Here is a 16,399-nt window from a genome sequence, read left to right on the forward strand (position 1 = left end):
CATCCTATCCCATGCAGCTGTCACTAGGAAGATCACTAAGCCTTTCCTCCTTTCATTCTGGTGGGAACCTGTCTTAGGCAGAATCTGAGACCTTAGGAACTTATGAGGAGGCTGACCCTAGGTTAACATTCTAGATTGGATTTTTCTAATTTGATTTTTTTCTCTGGTCCTGGGAGTTAAACTGCAGGGTCTCTACCACTGAGCCATACCCCCAGCCCTCCCTTTTTAAATTTTATTTTGAGACAGGGCCTTGCTAAGTTGCCTAGACTGGTCTCAAATTTGTGATCCTCCTTCCTGGGCCTCCTGAGTTGCTGGAGTTACAAGTGTACACCACCAAGCCCAACTCTAATTTGATTCCTACCCACTTTAAAAAATATATACTTTATGCATCTTAGAGAAACTTACATCCTCTTCTGTTCTATCAGAGGACCTACTTCCTAGGCAAAATAGACCTGAGGTGCATAACGAGCAGGGGACCCAGACCAAAAGGTGCAGTCTCCATTTGGCCACTGCCTGGTGTGTGGAGCTGCTCTGCCCATCCCTGCTCTCGGACCATCACCTGGGTCCTTCAGGTCTTACCCCTGCATCTGCTTTAATTTTAACCTTCATCAGGGACCCATTCTCTTTTGAACTACCAGTGGCACCGCATTGTGCCCTAGGGACTGTTCCCAAGGTGTGAGGGTTGGAGGGATGATGTAAAGAGAGTAATGGGAAGGAGATGAAAGAAGCCCAGAGAGAGAAGGAGGTATGGGGGGTGGCAGGTCAGAGGTGGTCCCCCTCCCAGGAGCTTAGGTCATGTTACACTGGAGTTATCCTGTGGTCATCTCATTTTTGTCTCTGATAAAGTAGCCTGAAGCCTAAACCTCATAGTTCCCACTTGGACCCTCTTTTCCTCACCCTGTATCACCTCCACAGGCCAGTTCATGATGCAGTGGTCAATGACAACTTGGAGACCATGTGGCTCTTGCTGTCCTATGGGGCTGATCCCACATTGGCCACTTACTCAGGTCAGACGGCTATGAAGCTGGCCAGCAGCGACACCATGAAACGCTTCCTGAGTGGTAAGTGTGGCCAAGATTTGCAGCCAGGAATCCTCTGACCTCTTACTCCTAAACCTCTTGGGATCATTTTCATCCCCCTCCATCCCAGACAACTACTATGAGGAGCACCTTCCTTCTTCGCATGTTTTTTCAGCTTCTTAGAAATCCCTAGCTACTTTAAAATAAAAAGCCACTTGCTGTAAATGTCTACCTTTCAGTCTCTTCAGGATCCTGGTAACCCAGGGAGACCCATTTCACTAGGTATCTGGTGTAGGTCTCTTTGAGGGACAGCAACCCCATGAGTAGATCTGGTTGGGGGCAAAAATGTGTTGATTTGTGCTATGAATGGGATGGGATGTTAGTGGCAAAGAAGTGATGCTTAGCATTTTGCTATGGTTTTTTCAAATTCTCTTTGTGATCAAAGTGAAACCCCTGGGACCCTCCCAAAAGCTTTATTCCTCATAGCTCTTACTGTAATATTCACTCTGTGTCCTAGCATCCCTCTTCTCTCCATTTCGTGTCTTCCTCCCTCACCTGCCCCTTCTGGAAAAGTGTCTGGTGTCCAAGCCCATGGCAAAGACCACAAGCCAGAATGCACTTATTTTTTCCATAGTGGGTAGCAGCTGTTAGTCTGCAAGTAGATAACTACTAAGTTGGGCAAGGAGAAGGTGGGAAAGGGGGCACCTAGCCTGTGTGTGCTCAGTGGGAATCTCATCAATTTGACCTCGTAATGCAGAACCCCACCTCTTAGTGACATCATAGCTTGACACTTGGCCGTTACTTTAGATTGCCTGAGTAACAGAGCAGCTGGGAATTTTATCTCTGAACCTTTTTAGAGACTTAGATGTTTGCAGTAGCAACTCTTGGAACAGGAACCAACTAACCTAAGACCTCTCACACCTCTCTCACCTGGGCTTTGGCTCTACTTATTCACAAACCCCGGTCCCAACCCCTAGCTGCCAGAGATATGATTCTGGGCTCCCAATCGGGGGCCTATTTGTCTGTTGAACAGAGGTTAACTAAGTAGCTGATGATGGAGGAAGAAAGACAGGAACCTGAGCTGAAGTTTCTGATGAAAGGAAAAATAGGTGGAGAGAACTGCCTTTAAGCTGTGGAAGCTGGGGACTGAAGAGGCTGATGGAAGGTTGCTGAGGGAGATCCTGCCTTCTGCCTACCCTACCTCCACTCAGGTCCAGTTAAACTGACTGAACCTTGCAGTGTAGTCCTCAGTCCTCCCAGCCTGACTGAACCGCAGCCTGGGAAGCAAGAGGGCTGCCTTTCCATTTTTCTCCCCCCCGCTCCTCAGGCTCTGACTCCTCAGGCCCCTATTCTTAAGGGATAGAGCAGCTTCTGGATGTTCATTCAGCCTTTTGTCCTGGACCAGTGATAACCATCATTCCCTTTAGTTGCTAAGGATGCACCCTTTGTGGCCTCCTCTCACATACTAGGCACACGTGCGTTCTCTCTCAGATATACATGTGTTATCTGTACTCCAGTAGATTCCCAGGACAATAGGGCACAGATGAACATCCAGAGCATCTCCTTATGATAAAGATGCTATGTGAAATTCTTGTCTTTCATAAACTGACCAGTCCAGGCTAGAAATCTCCCTGAGGGTCTCAGGACTCTCTGGGTCTAAGTAAAGCTATCTCTGACCACCTTAGTAAGCAGAGGAACTCTTTTCTTCCAAAACCCCAGAGGAGTTTGAATATTGAGACCATGTTAAATACTTTTTAGGTACGTAAAAAAATTAGAAATAAGCACCTTTCCCATTCATTTTTCACAGTACTGGAGCTTGAACCCAGGGCCTTATTCATACCAGGCAAGTGTTCTAACCACTGAGCTACATGCCTAGCCTTCTTTCCCCCTCTTCCTCTTACTGTCAACTCATAGCCAACCTTTTGACACCTCCTTAAACTAACTCAAATGCTGGTCCATGATGCAGAATCCAGAGAAGAATTTTCTTTTTTGGTGGGGCGGGATGGTACCAGGGATTTAACCCTGGGGTGCTTTCACTGAGCTACATCCCCAACCCTTTTTATTTTGAGACAAGGTCTCTCTAAGTTGCTGAGGCTGACCTTGAACTTGTGATCCTCCTGCCTCAACCTCCCAGGCCTGGGATTACAAGCATGTGTCACCATGCCTGACTCAGAAGACTTTTCTTAAAACTCTGGTGCTTCTAGCCTATTCAGACTGAGCACCTTCTTTCAAATCTTAACACCATTTCTCGATTTGTAGGCACAGAGCTGGCTTAATAATGGAGGTCAGGAGCTGATGGAGGCTTAGAGATTAGGTCATCACTTCTCCTATTGGCCTGTTAGGAAAAGTTCTAGCAAGTCAGGTTAGGACCTCGACCCCAGGGAGGCAGGCATTGGCAGGAGTCAGCAGGCTTCCTCCAGGAAGGATGTGGGAACTTGGCCCTAAAGGCTGTTTGGTAGAGGGAGGGTGAGAGGATAGTACTCAGGCTTTTTTAAAATATCAGGTGAAATTCATCTAATGTGACCTTTTTAAAGTGAATAATTCAGTAGCATTTAGGACATTCACGATATTGTGCAACCAACATCAGTGGCTCTTTCAGTTCTTTGAGCTGAGTATTTTCCTCTTCTCTTCTTTCATCCCTGGACACCTCCCCGCCAGTTCTCCAGGAACCACTGGAGTAGCTGGGATAGTGACTGCAGGAAGCAGTAGGTTGGAGGTCAGGGAAGCATTCCCTCTCTGCCCCCCACCTGGATACACTTACATGGACTTTGTTGTTGTTGTTTTCACCTTGCCTATCTGCCTATCTGACTGAGGTATTTTAAAAACTTTTTTGTTTTTTGGTTTTTTTTTCTTTTTATCCCCAAGCATTCACCTGACCAGGCTTTATAGATTATCTTCCTCCTCCCCCAATGGAGGTCTCACTGGGTAGAAAACGAAGGTGAATTCCTGTATGGTGCAGAGGGCTCTATTTTCTGCCAGTGGACAAAGCCCGCCACCCCCCGAGCACAGGGTCATGTCTCCTGTACAGCTTCCCTTGCTTTGTGCAAGGCTCCTGTTCTGGAAGAGTCGTCTGTGACTCAGGTCTTCTGTGTGTGCAAAGGAATGTCACTACTTACAGGCATCCTGTAATGAATCCTTTTGTAAAGCAGAGGACACTGGTAATCCATCTGTGTTGTAAATGTGGATTTTCTTATACTGATTTGATTTGAGGTGAGGCTCATTTCCTCTGAGATCATGAAGGACCAAATGGCACTCCCTCATTTGTTCTTCTGTCCCATTCATATACTTAGCACCTATTAGATTTTGGGTGCTGTGCTGGGTACTAGAGGCCAGACGTAAACCCTGTCTACCTCATTTTTGGACTTGGAGTACCAAGCTGCCCAAATCCCCAAGAGGTCTTCAGAAGACTTTCCCCATGAACCAAATTACAGGCAGGCCTGTGACTGATTTACCTTTGACCCTTAGAAGAAAAGAGTAATATCCAAGTGAGCCAAAGGAAAACAGACACGTTTTTTTCCTCCTCTGTGGGAAGGAACGTGGGGGTCAGGGAGAGTTGCCACAGCTTGTTTGGGGCATCTGAGGCAGTACCAGGACTGCTTTTCCTTCCACTGATGGGAGGGTTAGCAGTTTACCACTTGAGGTCACTGATTCGCAGGGTTTTGTTTTTCCTGGTAGAGACCTCTGCCATATGACCCCATGTCGAAGACTGCTTGCTTTTTGTTTTTCCAATCCTTTCATGTCCCTCAGCTGGTGACTTAACTGGAGGAGAAGGGGAGGGGTTTGATGGGACCCTAGGAAATAGAAAAACTCTGCTGGCTGCTGCTCACATGGGGGTGAGTCTTGCTATGAGGCCTTGAGGGTACTTTAAAAAAAAAAACAAGTATATCAAGGTAAAATTCATTGTAACAGAAAATTACAAAATCATAAAAACTAATGATTGAAGTGAACAATCCAGTGGCATTTAGTGCATTCAAGTACATTTTGCTACCACTACCTCTGTCTAGTTCCAAAACATTTTATTACCCCCCCGATGAAGCCCTGTACCCATGAAGCACTTGCTCCCCATTCCCCCTCTGCCCACCCCATAGCAACCATCAGTCTGTACTCTCTCTATGGACTTACCTTTCCTAGACATCTTGTGTCAACGGAACCATACAGTCTAGGGCCTTCATGTCTGGGTTCTTTCTTGAGTACACTGATTTCAAGGTCCATCCGTGTGTTAGCATGTCTCAGGACTTTACTCCTTTTTATACTAATTAACATTTCCTTGCTTGTATATACTCCATTGTTCTTATCCCTTTATCTACTGATGGACTTCTGGGAAGTGTGCACCTTTTTGGGGGGTACTGGGGATTGAACCCAGGGGTGTTTAACCACTGAGCCACATCCCCAGCCCTTTTTTGTATTTTATTTAGAGACTGGGTCTCACTGAGTTGCTTAGGGCCTCACTTTTTGCTGAGGCTGGCTTTGAACTCGCAATCCTCCTGCTTTAGCCTCCCAAGCCACTGGGATTACAGGTGTGCACCTTTTTTGACTGTTGTCAATAGTGCTGCTATGATCATGCATGTACAAGTATGTGTTTGCCAATCCAGCTTCCATATTTTTGAAGTGTATACCTAGAAGTGGGGGATTGCTGGGCCCGGGGTACTTTTTCAAGGAAAGGACTGAGTGTTGTGCTTTGGAATGTAGGGGTAGGGAGAATCAAGACAAAGGAAGGTCACTTCATCCCTGATGATATGTGAACATCTATGAGGAAGGCGCATTGGACCTTCACCCTTGAGCAGGTCCTAGAGCTCCTCTTGGCGTGCCACTCATGGGCCTATTCCCTCTTTGCTCAGGCCAGTTAACTTTTGTCTGTCTCAGAAAGGCAGGTTCACCTGAACATGACAAAGATTTGCAGGCAGTACAGAGAATTAGAGGAATGTGCCGGGGGCTCTGAAGGTAGTCCCTAGAGAGGAGCCCCAGGAATGTGGTGAGCTTGGGCTGCTCTGATGGAATCCTTGTGTGACCTCTTGTGGGGGGAGGGGGCAACCAGCAGGAGTGCATCTGTTTTGACATGCTGGTTGAGCAAGCACTTTGTAGTCTCACCTTGTAGTAATCCTCTCCTTCCCTTTTCCCTCCCTCTCCCCCTACTACCACCATATTAAGCTCTTTCGTGCCAGGAACTGGGCTTAGGTACAGGGGAGATAATAGTGAACAAGACCGCCTTGGTCCCTGCCTTTTTGAGACTTACATTCTCATTCCTTTATCTCACATGACACCAACCACAGGGCTAGGCCCAGAGTAGACTCCTACCTACTTGACAGATACTTCTGGAAGAAGCTGCTTCCAACTCTCAAGTGGCACAGGGTAAAGAACACAGAAGCTGATGTGCAACCTCAGTTTTTTCCTGCAACACACCAAAGATCTAATGTCCATGACTGAAAGTTTCCCACTCTGGTTGCTCTGCCAACTGCTTCGAAAGCTTCTGTCTGGATGCCTTCGTCCTGGAGGAACCCTTTATCTCTTGGAAGATGGCTAAAAAGGGGTAGCAGTTAATAGAATGCTAGGATGACCCAGAGGGAAGGTGCGATTGGTGGTGGAGGTGCTTTCCATGGGACTGGGGGCGAGCTCCATTCCTTTAAGAATGGTTGCCAACTTCCTCCTGGGATTTGGCTCGCAGGGATGCCCTCACTTCAGCTGTGCCCTTTGGACTCTCTCCTGACCTGTTGCCCAGGTGTTGCCTGAGGGCTGGTGGCAACCACGTATAGCTAAATCAGCCTGCCAGTTGTGCTAGGTGGTATATTGATAATTGCTGGGCCATGCACCCACAGATAGCACAGTTGGATTTGTCATAAAAGCCAGTGGGCCAGCTTTTTGTCCAGGTGGAACTAAGAGGTGAAATGATTCCAGTAGATGGTACCTCGGCTAGGAAACAAAGAGGCTAAGGGTGACCTGAGTCTGTCTTTAGAGCCAGAAAACAAAAGGTGGTTTTAAGTTTTTATTGTGGTTGAAGTATAAAATCAAGTGACAGTAAGCAGTGGACAATGTTGTACAACCATCACCGCTACCTAGATTCAGAAAATTTTCATCATTTCAAAGGGACACCCCATCCCATTAGCAGTCAGTACCCATCTCCCCCTTCCCCCAGCCCCTGGCAACCACCAATTTGCTTTCTATCTCTATGCATTCGTGTGTCCTGGACATGTCATATAAGCAGAGTCTTATAATATGTGCCCTTTGTGACTGACTTCTTTCACTTAGTTTCATGTTTTCAAGGTTTATTCAGGTCGTAGTATGTATGGGTTTTTTTTGTTTATTTTTGTTTTAATATCATGTAGCACCCATCAATACTTATTCCTTTTATGACTAAATACTATTGCACTGTATGAATATACTCCATTTTCTTTATCCATCCAGTGGATGGCAATTTGGCCATTTGGACTGCTTCCACCTTTTTTTTTTTTTTTTTTTTTTGGTATTGGGGATTGAACCAAGAGACACTTAACTACTGAGCCACATTCTACATTCTCAACCTTTTTATTTTCTATTTTGAGACAGGGTCTCTCTATGTTGCTTAGGGTCTCACTAAGTTGCTGAGGCTGGCCTCAAACTTGGAATCCTCCTGTCTCAGCCTCCCATCCACCTTTTCCTATTGTGAGGAGAGCTCCTATGAACATTCATGAATAAGTTTTCGTTTGAACACCTGTTTTTAATTCTTTTAGGTATATATACTTATGAGTGGAAGCAAAAGGTGTTTTTGAGGATAAATCTGTCATTTCTCTCATGTTTTTCAAAGATAAAACAGAAGAAATTTTGCTTTTCTTACTTTCCTTTTTAATTATTTTTGGAGCTGGGTATGATACCCAGGGCCCCTCACGTGTTAAGCACACGCTTTGCCACCGAGCTCTACCCCCAGCCACTTATTTATATGAGACATCATGAGTGGATATATTAATATTGGAATCAGCAGGGAGTGAAAATCCTGGGATTGCTGTAGGATTCTGCCTGCAGAGGAATTCCCTATGCCATTTGAAGCAGGGGTCCCAAAACTACATGCCTTCAGGCTGATGTGTAAATGAGGGAAGAGGCTGGGTGGGGACTGGAGCCCGCACATGTCGCAGCTCCCTCCAGCCAAATGTTGACATGCAGGAATGTGGACTCAGTGTTGCCAGATCCTCTCAATTATTTTTTCACAAAGTTGGAAATCCAGATTTTTAAGGGAAATCTCCCAGTTTTAAGATGGTAGAGGTTGAATTTTTGTCTTTTATTAAATACTAGACCAAATCCCAGGTGGTCCATGGGCTCGATTGGGGTCCTGGCTGCTGGTTTGCAATCTCAGACTAGGAACAGGAAGCAGATTGCTGTCTGGTCACTCCTGCCCCTCTTGTGGTCCTTCCTTCCCTCCTCCCATTCCCCCAGCCCCATATACATGGACATTCCTTGAGTTTCCTCTCCATCCTGTCTTCCTTGTCTCACTGCCTTCTCTTCTTTCATAGATCACCTCTCGGATCTTCAGGGCCGGGCAGAGGGTGATCCTGGTGTATCCTGGGATTTTTACAGCAGTTCCGTACTGGGTAAGCTTTAGGTGGAAAGAATTCCACCCTCATCTGTGGATCACAGACGTGGGACTTGGTTTGGGTTTCAGTGATTCTTCTTGAAGGTGGGAATTGCCCTGTGGAGGTCCCCCTTCCTCACCTGTTAGTAGCCTACAGTTCATTTCAGCCCAGACCATAATCCCTCCTTCCACCAGACCCTGAACTCATTTGCCTGACTTAGAGGATGTAAAACTCATCTGGACAAAGCCATCCCTCCTCAGCCCTGCCACTTCTCACCCTGACTATGTTAAAAATTCTCTCTCCTAAGGTCCTTTTCTCCTCCCTTGCTTTGTCTTAACTCTGCCAGAAGCCCCCTCGTGAGCATTGCCACCTCTTCTGGTATTGCTTACTCAACAGGGAACCAACTCCTCCTCTGGCAGCCATCATTCCCTCCTTCCCCTCCCTCAGTGATGCACACTAATTTTTGAGATAGCTGCTCTCTCCTGAGCCTTAGTCTTCTGGCTCAAGCTTTCCTCTCTTGGGAGATCAGCACATCTTTGTGGTGGTCATCTAGCATTTGCCCATCGGGCCAGTGGCTGAAGATTAAGGGAACTGTCCACCCCTAAGCTTGGGAGAAGCTGGGCAGGAGAAGGTTGCGATGGAATGCAGTCAGCCACACCCAAACACGTGGCTGGGAAGGGAACCATCTGAGCTCCTTGGGTTTCAGGATCAGGCAATAAAGCAGCTTGGGAAAACTGCAGCCAGAGAAGAGCAGGTGTTTTTAGCCTGCCCTTGACTGCTGATAGCATCTTCAGGCTTCCATCTCCAACAGCTGGGCAGTTCATCCTTCATATCACCTTGCTTTTTCCAATCAGAAGATGAAGGAACATAATGAATCTCTGCCACAAAATACTTCTGGAAGACTAGAACTTTCATGTGCCCTCCCAAGAATTTGAGCCATGGGTTCAACATACCTTGATCCCAGCCAAGGACCTGTGGCCTTGTCATTCGTCTCCTAAGCACCCCTTTGTGCCTCTCTATATGGCATTTCTTCTTTGATTTTGTGCATGTAGCCAAGTCCTAATTCCCATGTACTCTCCATACAGAGGAAAAAGATGGATTTGCCTGTGACCTCCTGCATAATCCTCCTGGGAGCGCTGATCAAGAAGGAGATGATGTGGAAGAGGATGATTTCATGTTTGAGCTCTCAGACAAGCCTCTTCTCCCTTGCTACAACCTCCAAGTGTCAGTGTCCCGTGGGTAAGTGTCTGAAAGATCTGCAGGGACCAAGTACCAGGATCCTGGCAACCTCTGGCCTGCCTCACAGGGAAGGTGGAGCTCTCCAGGAGGAGGTGAAGACCTGGCAAATGGGCACTGGAGTGTAGGCAAGATAACATGTGACAAGCACCAGCCTGACCCTCCAGCCCATGTTGAACATAACTTATGTTCAAGCCAGGGTATGTGGACCTCTAGGTCTGTACTAGTCCCATCAACTGTAAGCATCTCCTGAACCCCAAATCTGGATTTACTTCCTGAAGGCTTTGGGTACAGTTCTGGGTATAAGTGATAATCTGAGAGATATTTGGACTGATGAACTATTAGAATCTCTGGGACATTCTTGTGGTTTCTAGGGACAGCCAGACCGAATATTTGCAGTTGATATTCTTAGAAAAGCTGGGACATATGGTTGCCATAGCTGTGGAGCCACTAGGGTCCTTAAGCAATCCACGACTTGGTTTCTCATAGCCTTAATGTTGGCAAGGTGATGGCATTCATGCTGCCAGCTCAGATGACTGTGCATTGATAATGGGGAGCACCCATGTTCCAAGACTGGAGTATACCTGACACTTAGTGTTAGACTCAACCAAATTAACTCTTTATTTGATGATTCAGAAGGGAGCTCAACCTGCAGGGCTGTGATTCTCATTGGGCTTCCCAGCACATCAGTGTGTGGAAGTGCTGGTTGGGAGAACAAGAATGTGGGATCAGTTGCCCTTGTGTTCCTAGCCCCCATCATGAAGTAGTTTCTGATTACCTTGGCAAACATTTTAAGGATAATTTTCCTTGATATCTGTTTTTAAAATGTCAGACCCATTTTTTTTTTCTTTTTTTGAGACAGGATCTCAAAAAGTTGCCAAGGATGGTCTCAAACCTGTGATGATCTTGCCTGAACCTCCCAAGTAGCTGGGATTACAGGCACGCACCACGTTGCCCAGGCCAATCAGACCCTATTTTAAAAAACAGCAAACTAGCATGGCATGAACGGGTTAGGGAGCTGGGTGGACGATGGATTAGAAATGTGTGAAGTGAGCTCCTCCGTTTATGAGGCTCGCTAGACCCTTTGCATCCCTTCCCCCATGACCTGATAAGAATTAAAAATAGCCTATATGATGGCACCAGTAGGGATCAAGTTTCAGGGGCTTTTGGTCCTTATTCTTCTGGGCAGAAGCTGATCCCTGAGGGCGGGGCAGGGCCTCTGGGATATAGTATTGCACAGTGAATTAATTCCTCCAGAGTGTTCAGCACCTCCTTCTCTGAAACAGGATCTTGGACTGCAGACAGTAGAAGAACCAGAGTAGTCTGCTTTAGGTATGGACGGAACATGGGCAGCCGAGGGCTGCATGCCACTGTGTTGTGAGCTGCTGCAAGAGCTAGGCAGCCGGCATGTTGTCAGCTGAGAGCTGGGTATGGGCAGGACTGTCTTCCTGATGTGACATCCTCCTGTGTTTGTCCTAAAACTGCCCTTCCCCATAGCTGTAGCCCAATATGGACAGTTCTTTTAAGTCTTTAAAAAGTATCAGAAGGGGTTAGGGGCCGTGGTGCACACCTGGAATCCCAGCTGCTCATGAGGCTGAGGTAGGAAGATCACAAGTTTGAGACCAGCCTCAATAACTTGGTGAGACCCTGTCTCAAATAAAAATGTAAAAAGCTTGGGAATGTAGCTGAGTGGGGGAGCACTTGCCTAGCATGCATGAGGCCCTGGGTTCAATCACAGCACTGTGAAAATAAATAAGTAAAGAAGTTGTTGTGGGGAGGGACTCAGAGGCTCTGTGGGGTTCAGAAGTGCCTTCTGAATTATCAAAGCAGGACTAGATTCTGATCACCAGCAAGAAATTTCTGAAGGGTTTTCCACCATTCTTTGAGAGTGATGGACCAAGGATATGGTGTCAATGGTTCCTTCCTCTTAACCTACAATCCTCCATTCCCTAATCACATGAGATGACTGAGTTTGCTGTCATCTGGAAGAAATGTTGTATTTTAGGGATAAGGATTGTGGATTTGGCTAGACATTTTAAGCTATACAGAACATTCAATTTCATAAACATGTCTTAAGCAGCTGCACCAGGTCAAACCTTGAGGACCAGAACACAGCTCTGGGCTTCAAAGAATCCAGTCTAGTGTAGTAGACAGACAAGTATATAATTAACTCTAATAAAAGACCAAATGTTCTAGCAGTTTTATTATTGTATAAAGCTCAAACAGTTCAGAAGGGTGTCAAGTGAAAACAAAAGTTCCAGTCCACCATGAGCTCCTATTCCTAGACCTCAGAGGGTACCAGAGTAATGTTGCTTTTGCAATCTTTCTGGGGTAGGCTCTATTGGAAGTTTTTTTTATTTTTTATTTTTTGTTTTTTCCTGTACTGGAGATAGAATCCAGGGGTCCTGTACCCTTGAGCTACATCCCCAGCCCTTTTTATTTTTAAATATTGAGACAGGGTCTCACTAAGTTGCTTAGGGTCACATTGAGGTGCTGAGGCTAGCTTTGAACTTGCGATCCTCCTGCCTCAGCCTCCCGAGCCACTGGGATTACAGGTGTGTGCCACTATGCTCGGCTTAGAAGTATTCTAATAGAAATATGAACCAAGTGCCTTGAGAACCATGGAAGATGGGATGAGTGTTCAGTTAGATTGGGGAAAGATTTCTCAGGTGATGGGGCATCAGAACTGGTCCAGGAAAGAGAAAAGGGCCCAGGGCATGGCATGAGCAAAAGCACTGAGATATACAAATTCAGGAAGTTCAGAAAGCAGGGATAGTCCTATATCAGGTGGGTGGCACTTGGTGGGGTGAGGGATACAGTATGGGGAGGGTGTGAGGGTGGATATTAGGCCGAAGAGGTTGAATGGGATCATCTTCGGAAGGTCTTATTCAATATTATGCTAAAGAACTGGGAGTGTTCTTCTGGATGTCCTGGGGATCCACTGAAAGCTGTTCTGGGGAGAAGCTGGGTGCAGCGGCACATGCCGATAATCACAGTGACTTCAGAGGCTGAGGCAGGAGGATTGCAAGTTCAATCAGCTTCAGCAACGTCGTGAGATCCTGTCTCAAAAATTTTTTTTTAATTTTCAAAAGGGCTGGGAATGTAACTCATCAGTAAAGCAACCCTTGTTTCAGTCCCCAGTACTAGGGGGGAAAAAGAAAGAAAGGAAGAAAGGAATCTAGGAAGCTGTTCAGGGAGGGGGTGAAGGGTCAAGACTTTTTTTTTTTTTTTTTTTTTTAGAAAAAAAAAAAACTAATTGTAACAAGAGGATCCAGTGAGGACAGGAAGGGTGCAGAAGAATGACTTTTGGCAAAGTGAAACCAATTAGGAGCTGGTGCAATATAGCCCAGGCCAGAGGTGGCAAATGCTGGAACTGGGACAGTGGAATGGCTAGGAGGGAAAGCCAGGTAAACTGGGACCACAACATGAGGATGTAGTGTTTCTTCCTGGTTTGGCCAATGTGAGCGTTTGGCCTGTGACTGGCCTCTTCGCACCCCTCCCAGCTGTCCCCAGGCTGCCGCCCAGTCGGGTGTGCTCAGCAAAGGCAGACTGGCTGTAACGTGAGCCCCAGGCCTGCAGAAACGACAGCGGTGCTGCCGCTGGAGAAAAAACTTGTCTAATGCATTCCAGAGCCAAAGAGAAATGCCTTTTGGATTACCCGCAGTTTAGGCCTTTCTCCACGGCTCCCCCTGTGCTAGGGAAGATCTTGGAGAACAAGAAGGCAGAGGAAGCAGGAGTGAGAACAGGAAAGGAAAAACCAGTGGGGGTTAGCAGGGGTTGGGGGTCAGGGAAGGAGTGGTCCCAGCACATGGTAAACCCCAGGTCACAGGGGTGGAGGCTAAGCCCTGGGGAAGCCTGCTGAGGTTTTAGTTCTCTGAAGCCCATGACCCTCCTGCTCCCTCTTTTTGGAAGAGCTCAGTCATGGGGCGAGTGTTCACCGACGTTCAGGTGAAGGCTGGACAAGAGAAAATATTTGTCTCAGTCTCACCCAAAGAGCCCGTGATTTAGTAGGAAGTAGGCAGACTGGCAGTGAGACTTGGCGGCATGAGGAGCTATGTTTGCCCCCCGGGGGGCTCACTGGGCCTCTCCCACAGTGTCTCGAGTCTGTCCTTCCCTGACTCCTGTCCTTGCCTCTTCAGGCCCTGCAACTGGTTCCTCTTCACGGATGTCCTCAAGCGGCTGAAGCTCTCCTCCAGAATCTTTCAGGCACGGTTCCCGCACTTTGAAATCACCACCCTGCCCAAGGCCGAGTTCTACCGGCAGGTGGCCTCCAGTCAGCTGCTGACCCCTGCGGAGAGGCCTGGTGGCTTGGACGACAGATCTCCCCCAGGCTCCTCTGAGACTGTGGAGCTAGTGCCGTATGAGCCGGAGCTGCTTCGGCTCCTAGGGTCTGAGGTGGAATTCCAGTCTTGGAACAGTTGACCGGGAAAACAGTCCCTCCCTGTTCTTTCTCCTTCGAGTTCACCCTTCCCTCACCTCCCATTTCTTCCCCCCACCGAGCACCAGACTGCAGAATGAGGCAATAATACGGACCAACAAGAAGCCGCCTTATCAATGCCAGCATTAGTGACTGGATCTTTTTGTTTTTCGGTTACATTAGTTCTCATCTCCCTGTCATCGTCATTGTCGTTGTGGTTGTGATGGGGGTGGAAAGTTGAACTCCATGTCTGAAGATGGGAGGTCCCTGGGGGTGGTGGGAAGTGGTACCAGGGTCCCTTGGATTGGCCTCCGTGTGCATGACCAAGACCAAATGTGGGCCTGAGTGGCTGTGGCCTGTCCAGAGGAGAAATCAGAAAAGCCCAAATCTGAGCGCCCCCCTCGTCCCCCTGTGTTCTTCTGTCTTCCATAGTATTTATTTTATTAGTATTTAATTTGTATTGTTTCATTGGTTTCTGATAAGTCTGTATCACTGTGACGATTTGAGATAACTTGTTGTATTGAGGGACTTTCTTTACCTCCTTTCTCTTTCTTTATCTCCTTTTTCTTTCTTGATAAGCTTTGGGGCTGCTCCCTCCTTCTAATAGTTACTCCCAGGTTGCTTTTCCCCACTGGGGAGGGGGCTGGGTTGGGGGACACCAACTTGTGACTAAGGAAGCTGGCCCAGAGCTGGAGGGCTGGGGGTAAATCCCGAGGCTTTGGTGCTCCCCCTCCCCCCGCCAGTTTTTCTCCTCCCATCTTGAGATTAGTGTTTACTGGGGAGAGAATTGTGGGGTAAGGGGTTCATCTGAATTACTCTAATAAAGGGGAGTTAAGGGGTCTGAGGGGTGGGGGTCCCCCCTCCCACTTCCTTCGCAGCTCCCCTCAGAGTGCACAATATGGGTTCGTTCTTGCATCTTTCCCCCTGCACCCCCACCCACACCACCCCATCCTGGCCTCCCCTTGTCAAGATACTGAGCCTCTCACCTCCCAGCCCTCACCCCCTCAACTCTACCCCTTCCCAGACTCGCAGCACCTCTTTCTGCTCCCTCCTTCTCTGCCATTCTTTGGATTCTAAAGAGGACTCTGGGACTGACTGCCAGATGTGAAATCAGGCGTCAGCTGTTCCCTAGGCAAGGGCAGGAGACCAATCTCCAGCCCAGGCTCCACTCCCACTTGGGGCCCGGGGCTGAACATGTGGCCCCACCAGGCCTCCTGTCTGGCCTCGGGGCCTCCAGGCCTCCTGGCCTCCAGTGCTGGATCTGTTCAGGGAGAAAGAGGGAAGAGTTTGGGTTGCTTCCCTGTCCCCACCCCCTCTGTGGCATTGTCTTTCCCACTCTTGTTCTTATTTTTCTACCAATTGCTATTTTTCCGAACAATCCTTGTAGAGAGTATGTACCATCCAAAGGCAAGAGGGCTTAGCTGTGGCTGGCCCTGGTTGGAGATGGTACAGTTTTATTGTACAGGTGCTAAACAACAACAACAAAAGAAGAAAATGGAAAAAAAAGAAAAAAAAAGAAAAAGAAAAAAAAAAAGCCAGTTTGAGGATGGGACAATCTGTTCTCTGGAGGCTCCTGACCCATTCGGGAGCATTGGTGGTTATTTTCTTTGTATTGTGTTTGTTCTTTGTTCCTGGGGGAAATTCTGGGCCCCCTTTCTGTAGGACTGCTCCCCAGCCCCACCATTCTGCCCAGTTGGTTTTGAACAGTTGTTCTCCCTTTTTAAAAAAAAAACAAAAATATATATATATAAATATATATATATAAAGTTGAGGGGTTTTGGATTTTAATTTTTTGTTTTGGGTTTCATGGTATTGTGTGATTTATTTTGTTTTATGTTTGCCTTTTTTGCATTTGGGTGTGTATTCTGGCTGCTCTTTATGTTTCGTTTTAAACAACTGGCTATGGAGTCAAAAACACTTGCATACTGAAAAATCTGTGTCAGGGCCTCTGTCTCCTGTCTCTCTTCACTCTTTTCCCTTTGTGGCATTTCTGGGGTTAAGATGGGCGTCCAGATTCAGTCAATGGGGAAACCCTGAATCCTTTTTATTGTGGTCCCCAGGGGTGCACAGGGTGAAGGCAAGGCGCACTGGCTCATGAACATTTGGGTCACTGGGTCGTGATCTGGAAAGAAAAGGCAGGAGCAAATCCCAAGAGCTGGGCTGGTGGGAAAAGACAATATCTGGCTTAC

At 47.3% G+C, this 16,399-nt stretch overlaps 1 protein-coding gene across 8 annotated transcripts in view; it reads left to right on the top strand.

Annotated features, from left to right (window-relative positions):
• The window catches only part of Bcorl1 (BCL6 corepressor like 1), a 66,586-nt gene extending 50,838 nt beyond the window's left edge, over positions 1-15,748 (top strand). For all 8 annotated transcript variants that reach the window (XM_047536597.1, XM_047536594.1, XM_047536593.1 and 5 more), the window contains 4 exons: positions 916-1,061; positions 8,498-8,575; positions 9,643-9,796; positions 13,933-15,748. In XM_047536597.1, coding sequence (XP_047392553.1) covers positions 916-1,061; positions 8,498-8,575; positions 9,643-9,796; positions 13,933-14,215 — 661 coding nt within the window. In that variant the 3' untranslated portion in view covers positions 14,216-15,748. The remainder of the gene's footprint in view (positions 1-915; positions 1,062-8,497; positions 8,576-9,642; positions 9,797-13,932) is intronic.
• The last annotated feature ends 651 nt before the right edge of the window (positions 15,749-16,399 follow it).

The sequence above is a fragment of the Sciurus carolinensis genome, chromosome X (genome assembly GCF_902686445.1).
Source record: "Sciurus carolinensis chromosome X, mSciCar1.2, whole genome shotgun sequence".
In the NCBI taxonomy this organism is placed as follows: Eukaryota; Metazoa; Chordata; class Mammalia; order Rodentia; family Sciuridae; genus Sciurus; species Sciurus carolinensis.